Consider the following 8,226-nt stretch of genomic DNA (forward strand, 5'->3'; position numbering starts at 1 on the left):
GTGCAGGACCTAAAATAAGAGTTGTGTTTAAAGAGAAGCGGGGAGGGGGCGTCAATAACATTTTCTAGGTTGGCCAATATTTTTTTAATTTTTTTGTTTTTTAACAATGCCGTGGTCGTGACTGACGTCACCACGTGACCTGTTTTAAGCCAATCAGGCACTCGTAGAGACGTGTAATCGGTCGCCAGATTATGGTTCGACAGGAGCGGAGTGAGGTGGCAGGGACTGGCAGCAGTTGACTCCGGTATAATAAGAGCTGGCTGTTTAGCTGTGTCATTTTTTTGGCCTGGACACGATCCTTCAAGAAGGTGTGATTGTCACTGACAAGGTAAAAGCTTTCACTCAGCTACTTTCTACTCCAGCGTTAGCCAGCTCTTCTTTGTAGCCTTTAACTGGCAAGTGTCCGCACCAATGCGAGGCTACAGCAGTTAGCCGTAGTGTTAGTCTTCAGGGTAGCGGATGTGAGATGATGTGAGGGCTGTCTGCCAAAACTGCAGCCAAGTGCTAGCTCGGCAGAGCAAGAACAAGTATGGTCTTTATTGAAATTGTTTTGCCCAATTGTTTTGCTTGAAAACAGCATATCTGAAGTGATGTGCTTTACTTTTTCAATGATAAAAGCAAGCTAGCTTATCCTTGCATCATCCGCAGAGAGGGAGCATCCTCCTGTTTTATTCCTTATCGTGAAGGTTTTCGTACTGCATTTATTTCTTCTCTCCCGGAAGTTCTTTCTCTATTTACCCAAAGTGAGCTAGCTAAAGTTGTTGTCAGGCTTGCCTGGCTGGCTGGTTCAGGAGTGGGTGTGGTGGCTGCTGCAGGAGCTTCATTCATAGGATAAGTGATGCTAACCCCTGAGTTCGTCTGACAGCAGCTGTGTCTGAAGCAGCACCCAACCCCCCTTGGTTGCCACTCTAACAGCTGCCATCAGGTCCAGCTTCTTCATCCCACAAGCCTGGACAGCACAACTAATTGCACGGCAAGGTAGCTTCATATAATACACTGGACCGGTGGATTAATCTGGCTAAATTCTGGACATCCGTCTCTAAAAGTGGAAGGATAGCCTGCTGTGATGAAGCTGTTAGATTTCTTGATCTCTCTAAGCGCTGCCCCTCCTTAGGTTACCAGAAGCTCAAATATAAACCACCATAAAATGTTATCAGTGACCCGGAGGTAGAGGCGATAAGATCCACGTAATCAAGGCTCATTACTGCTCATTACAACTTTGCTTGGTTGGTGGGTGACTTGGTAAATGTACAATTTTTAGGCTTTTTAATGCATTTTTAATGCATTTCACCTAAATATTCATGGTTGTGTATATTTGTGGTGAGGCAAAGTTGGTTGAGCACGCCCAACAACTTCCTGGGATGTTAAAACAGGAATGACAAGGTCATCAGTGCAGGCTGTTGTGATAATCCGTCACGTGTTTACTGTAAGATTGAGAAACGAGTTTGACTGAGAGCTTGTTTAGTATTTGGTTTATATACATTTTTGATTTTCTAATAACTTGGTTCTCTACTTTTTGTGTTTAACTGCACTTAATCTGAAAAATAAGTCTTTTTAGATGTGTGCATACAGAATTTGACACTTATCATGGGCATGAAGGTCATGGTGTCATGGGCTTTTAATGGTTTATTTGAACTGCTCCTTCTCCACAGTGGAATTGTTTCTTTATTGACATACACCCCTACCAATATTTGGCTAAATGTCCTTTTGCGAGTTTTACCTAAACAATGTACTTTTGGTATCCATCAAAATGCACCTGTGCATTGTTTTAATTTTTAACTTAAGTTTGGACTCTATTCCCAGTTATCAGTTTTCGTCCTTCCCCAAAGGTCCTGCTCTATCCAGCGCTGCCATGTCGGCGAAGGCCATCTCAGAGCAGACAGGGAAAGAGCTGTTGTATAAGAACATCTGCACCTCGGCGGCCGTGCAGAACCGTTTCCATTATGCTAGTGTAACAGCTGAGACTGACTGGGCCCGCCTCACACAGGACCATTCATGGCTGCTGACAGAGGTAAGACTGTTTGTTTGTCCAGCTCATGAAGCCTGATTACAACCTTCAAAAGTTAATTTACCTACATGTGCTGTACTATAACAATCAGAGTGATTTGCATAGACTGTATAAAAGATGCACACAGCTTTCAGGTCTGAAAGGTGAAGCCATTTTGCACTGCCTTTAATGGTCACCAGGGACACATTAAAAACAATGCAGGTTTTAGACATTTTGCTATCACAGATTACAAAAGATTTAAAGTCCTAACCCTCGTCCTCAGTGTTTCAAAACAGGACTTCCACTCCAACCAGTGGGTTATGTCACATCAATCTTTTATAGTATCAGTGGTGACTGACTGGACACATCTGAAATGTGTCTGAACCTTTGCTGTGCCCATGTGTCAGTGCAACAACATGTCTGGCTCATGTGTTTCCTGTTTCGGCAGTTGATTGGCTCTCTCACAGCAGGGCTGGGAAACCCTACCCATCTTTATTGTTTCTACCATAGTCATACCACACTATCATACCAAAAAAAACCACGTGTGTCCTGTTTCTTTGCTCATCCCAAAAGAGGCTGGTGGTGAAGCCAGATCAACTGATAAAGCGGCGCGGGAAGCTCGGCCTAGTGGGGATCAACAAGGACCTGCAGGGCGTCCGGGAGTGGCTCAAAGACCACCTAATGAAGGAGACAACTGTGAGTTAACTGTACTCTCTCTTAATGAGCATAAAACGCAGCCATGACTGTCTTTGTGGCAATAAAGCAAATCCACGTGCTGCAGTAGTTAGAACCACGAGAAACACATTGCATCATTTTCTGAGGAGGTATTTGATTCGAATGCAGTGACTGTTGCCAAGTAGAACATGACTGACGTGCTGTTCATGTTTAAACAGTCATCAACCAGAACCATATGTGAGGATGACTTTGCTTGGCTAATACAGGGCTGTTGTTGAGCAAAAGTTAGTTCAACGTTTTTGTGAGATGATCAAGCGTCTTTCTTTTTTTTTTTTTTTTTTTTTTTTTTTTTTTTCTGCTCTACTGTGTGAGGACAATGCAGCAAGTGTATTTAGACACACAAAGTTACTCTGAACCTAGATTAACTGGTTATTTATCTGTCTTGAACAGCCAGAGCTGGCAAGTCTTTAAATAAATCAACATTTAAAAAAGTAATCCTCACAGAAACTGTAGTATTAATACTATATTTGGTCTCTGAAACACCACAAAGGATCCTCATTTTGATATGAGAAGCACGTGGAGGACTTTGCCTCAGTTGCCCTGCTGCTGCCTGTTTTTATTTGATATTATTTGCCCTTCTGTGTACTCTACTCGTAATAAGCTATTTGGATGTGAAATGGATGAACTAGAACTTTGAAGGTAGTTTGTAACGATGAGAAGACTTAGTAAATGACAGGTCAATTTACATTTTTTTATGTTATTCTTAAAGTTTTACTTTCACTTTAATATATAATACATGTAGTTTTCCTCTCAGTGTAGTGTTTGTGACCAGGTGTTTTTCTTGAATAGGTGGGAAAGGCAAAGGGTGTGCTGAAGAACTTCCTCATTGAGCCATTTGTCCCACACACACAGGTAATGTATGCCAGTATCTTGTCTTTCAGTCTAACACTCTTTAAGCTCCTCAGTTTGGAGAAGTTTTGTGGAACAGTTCAATTTGTGTCATCAGTGGTTATTTCTCCTGTTGTAACTTGAATTTGCTGAATGGTCTACGGTTTCTGTGGTCTCAACTTCACAGCTAATCCCTTCTTGTCATGTCTTGTGTCTTGTCAGCAGGACAGATCCTGTATTTACATAAATGTTTTATTTTAATTAAGATTTGGTATCATTCTGAATTTCCCTGTTCAAACCAGGTTGTCACAGAAATATATAGTTAAGCTCAAAAGTTACGGTTATTTTTAGTTTAAAGTATTGCGTAATGGTAACTTTTAGTGTCCCTTTACGCTTTGGTAGAGGTAGCCTTAAACTTCTATCATAGGGTATAATTCACACGTGTACTTTGCACCTTGTATTAAGAGCCAATGTGATATTTCCTGCAGCTGCCCTCAAAGAATTCTGAGCAGAATGAAAGTATTGCATCACAGGACTTCTGATGTGAGAAGAATTTGTAAAAAATAGCTTCCTTTATTTTAAATGAAGCACACTGCTGCATCCTGTCAGACTGAAAGAGGAAAATGGGAATCAAATTCTTATACAAATCTGCTGACGATGTTGGCAGGTCATCAGCTGGGGTCATGTCTGACCCGGATTATCCTCCCCCCAGATGATTAATTAAATTACCTTGTGGCGTTTTAAAAAAATTGGTCTGTAGGAAAACCCTTCATACCTACTTTAGAGAGTATTTCTTGATTTATTTATTTTTTCCCTTGGTGTGCTGTGCTTCTTTAAATATATAGTAATAATTGATAAAACCAAGTCTGATAAACCTTAATTGCAGTGGAAAGTCAAGTTGTTGTTGTTGTGGTAATAAATAATAAACCAAACTACAAGAATCAGTTCCTCAGACTGGGATCTCCGTTGCCTCAGCCATTCTCATCAAATCCTCTCAGAAAAATGAAAAGGAGTAGAATGACTTGACCAGGATCAGTGCTTCCTGGTTGACCCAGTCGATCTAGGACCTTATAAGTGAGAACAAGCTCCAAGTTATGTGTGTTCTGTCTGTAAGTTAGTGTGCATTTGATTAGTTTGTTGGTTTTTCTTAATAATTTCTCACAGAGAACTGAACCACTTGTTGGCCTTATGTAAATATTGCGCAGCATTTCCAAACAAAATCAGTAAAGACGTATTTGCGTGTCCTTGCATGTGGCTGAACTCCCTGTTTACTCACTCAGGAGGAAGAGTTTTATGTATGCATCTATGCCACACGTGAGGGCGACCACGTGCTTTTCCACCACGAGGGAGGAGTGGAGGTGGGTGACGTGGATGCCAAGGCCCAGAAGCTGATGGTTCCAGTGGATGGCAAGCTCACTGAGGACCTAATCAAAGAGCGGCTGCTTACACAAGTTCCCGACGACAAGAAGGAGTACGGAAACCTTTTTCTAAAATTGTCTTTATTATTTAAAGACATATAAATTTCATTATTTAAATATTATTTTTAAGTATAAAACAAATGGTGACATTTGAATCTGAGTCATTTTGTGCTTTGAACCTAATTGGATCGCTTAGTAGTTCACAGTAGTAGTAGTTAGTGATCAGGCTCTCTGTTAAAACACAGTAGAGACATTTGAGCAGAGATGTGATTAGCCAGATATTGAATGAAATATAGAAAATAATACAGGAATAACTGTAAAATCGCAGTATATTTCGTTTTCGCACCTTCTTGTTGCTTTTTATTTTCTTTCTTAACCAAAGAGGCTCTCTGTATTCAGAAAATCTTTTATCCTTTGCTGTTTTGACCTTGATTAATGTTTAGCTTCTTTTATGTAAACTTAGCAGTGTGCTAAGTAAATACTCTTATCTCTTTTAAACAATACAAACTAGAAAGAAACATAAAAGATACGCTCTAAGTATTCAGCGTGGCTGCTTAGCAATACTCTACCATTTTGTTCTTGCCTAGTGAGACACAAAGCTTCACAAAAGTTCTCTTATGTGCTGATTAAGTCTAATTTTGTTTCCCTCACAGTGTTTTGGCCAGTTTTATAGTCGGCCTCTTCAACTTGTATGAGGACCTCTACTTTACCTACCTTGAAATCAACCCTCTTGGTAAAGCTCTTTTATTCTGCAATATTACACTCTGCTCATTATGTATTGCAGAAACAAAAACGCTGATTTAAAAAAAAAAAAAAAAATCTAGATTGCTACCATGCTATGTTAGTAATTCATTGGTGGAAAACATACAAATTAACTCAAAATTTCTGCCTTTTCACAGTCGTCAATCAAGACGGAGTATATGTCCTTGACATGGCAGCCAAGATTGATGGCACAGCGGATTATATCTGCAAGGCTAAATGGGGGGACCTTGAGTTTCCTCCACCCTTTGGCAGAGAGGCGTACCCTGAGGTGAGATTTGAAGAGCTGTAATTGGACAGGCTGTTTGTTTATAGTTCTCTGGATCCTTTAATTTTCACTGATTTGATTTAAAATGTGACTTTAACTTAGATCTACTCATATGTACAATGATTGGTCAGTCCATTTCTCCATCCTTGTGCACTTACTGACCACAGTTTGGTATTCACCACTCTGTCTTGTTACTTGTAGGAGGCCTACATAGCTGATCTGGATGCAAAGAGTGGTGCAAGTCTGAAGCTGACCCTGCTGAATCCCCGAGGCAGGATCTGGACCATGGTGGCCGGAGGAGGTGCTTCTGTTGTCTACAGGTAGTCCATCACATACAGCATACATTTGAACTCTATACCACTTCTTTGCCTTTATGGCTTGAAGTTTCAAAGCTTGTTAGACTGAAGTTTTGCTTTTTAACAAACCCCAGCTTGACTTTTCTGTTGCCAGCTTAATATTTTTTAAGGTTAATTACAGCTGATAGAATCGCATCATTTCTCTTCTTCAGCGACACCATCTGCGATCTGGGTGGGGTGGACGAGCTGGCTAATTATGGCGAGTACTCAGGCGCACCCAGTGAACAGCAGACCTACGACTACGCAAAAACCATCTTGTCTCTCATGACACGTGAAAAACATCCTCTAGGTGGGTGAAGCCTGGACTTGATTACATTAGAGCTTATTTTCCTGAACGGGGTGAAAAGCTGGTGGGAGGAGGCTACAACTGTTAGATAAAGTCTGCGTTTGTTTGCTGTGTCCTTGAAGTGTAGAAATACTTGGTGGATCCTTCCTCTGCTGTGTGAGCTAATTGTGCTGCTTCAGTGTGACACACTGTTCACTATGTGGGGAGTTGCCAGCAATAGACTTCATGTATGTTACTCGGGTGTTGAATTTCAGTCATGAGCATTTCGTAACACCTTTCCTTATCCTACAGGGAAAGTGCTGATCATTGGAGGAAGCATTGCAAACTTCACCAACGTAGCAGCCACATTCAAGGTGAAACGCACTGATATTTATCTGAAAATCTTCTGCACAGTTATAAAGAATCACTGTAATGTTTAAAGAGGAAAAACTGGCTTATACACAATATTTAATTTCTTAAACTTTGAAAGAATGATGTCACTGTATTTTCAGCAAGTCCTGAATTAGCAGAGATTTGTGTTAGGTGTAATATCAAAACATTTATACCCATAGCTGCTCATACATGCAATACACCAACTAGATTGGTTCCTAATTTATGTCCAGAAACATGTTAAGGCAGTGTTAGCCTAACCTGCCTTAACATGTTTTCTCAGATTACTTTAAAATCTGAAGGCAGGTCAGAGTAGAAAGCCATACTAATGCTTTGAATTATTAAATGGTCTCAATAAAATTTCACTCTTCCTGGTTGATATACTTGTACTTTTTGTGCATAACAAAGCTGATCTGCTTGTCCTTCCTCAGGGCATTGTCAGGGCCATTAAAGATTACCAAGGCCCTCTGAAGGAACACGAGGTCACCATTTTTGTTCGACGTGGCGGTCCGAACTACCAAGAGGGACTCAGGGTGATGGGGGAAGTAGGTGAGTAAGACTGGACTAATACTCGGGCCTAACTCGTGAAATATATGACTTAAAGTATACATCCAAGTCGAGTCCTTGGATCTAGATTAAGGAGCGTTTTCTTCTATACAGGGAAGACCACAGGGATCCCCATTCATGTGTTTGGAACTGAAACCCATATGACTGCCATTGTTGGGATGGCACTGGGCCACCGACCAATCCCTAACCAGCCCCCGATGGATGCCCATACAGCGAACTTTCTCCTCAATGCTAGCAACAGTGCAGCGGTATAATTATTCACTAATTCTTGGGTCAATATCGGATGGTGTGTCAGTCAGTGCCCACTCTCTTAAACAAATTAGATGTTAGATGGGGTTTTGTTATAAGTTAAACAGTAAGTGGTTCACACAAGTACATTTCAGTGTTTGAGAAAGGAGAAGAAAAGGGTTATTGCTCAAAATGACATGTATTTATACTGTAGTTGGCTCCATAATGCAGGGTCATGACTAGCAAAAGGGTGTAACCTAAATTGGATTTATTTACTTTATATGCAATTGAGAGTGACGTGTTTAAACACAGTTTAAGCTCGTTTAGCGCCTCTATAGAGTGTGTGTGTGTGTGTGTGTGTGTGTGTGTGTGTGTGTGTGTGTGTGTGTGTGTGTGTGTGTGTGTGTGTGTGTGTGTGTGTGTGT

At 40.8% G+C, this 8,226-nt stretch overlaps 1 protein-coding gene across 4 annotated transcripts in view; it reads left to right on the top strand.

Annotated features, from left to right (window-relative positions):
• Positions 1-155: 155 nt before the first annotated feature.
• The window catches only part of LOC102295373 (ATP-citrate synthase), a 16,906-nt gene continuing 8,835 nt past the window's right edge, over positions 156-8,226 (top strand). For all 4 annotated transcript variants that reach the window (XM_005928211.2, XM_042223277.1, XM_014335458.1 and 1 more), the window contains exons 1-12: positions 156-328; positions 1,830-2,011; positions 2,561-2,683; positions 3,512-3,574; positions 4,831-5,021; positions 5,622-5,701; positions 5,868-5,998; positions 6,197-6,315; positions 6,504-6,640; positions 6,929-6,990; positions 7,438-7,555; positions 7,667-7,821. In XM_005928211.2, the coding sequence (XP_005928273.1) occupies positions 1,853-2,011; positions 2,561-2,683; positions 3,512-3,574; positions 4,831-5,021; positions 5,622-5,701; positions 5,868-5,998; positions 6,197-6,315; positions 6,504-6,640; positions 6,929-6,990; positions 7,438-7,555; positions 7,667-7,821 (1,338 nt within the window). In that variant the 5' untranslated portion in view covers positions 156-328; positions 1,830-1,852. The remainder of the gene's footprint in view (positions 329-1,829; positions 2,012-2,560; positions 2,684-3,511; positions 3,575-4,830; positions 5,022-5,621; positions 5,702-5,867; positions 5,999-6,196; positions 6,316-6,503; positions 6,641-6,928; positions 6,991-7,437; positions 7,556-7,666; positions 7,822-8,226) is intronic.

The sequence above is a fragment of the Haplochromis burtoni genome, unplaced genomic scaffold, assembly GCF_018398535.1.
Source record: "Haplochromis burtoni strain Fernald_Lab_line unplaced genomic scaffold, NCSU_Asbu1 Contig_108, whole genome shotgun sequence".
Classification (NCBI taxonomy): Eukaryota; Metazoa; Chordata; class Actinopteri; order Cichliformes; family Cichlidae; genus Haplochromis; species Haplochromis burtoni.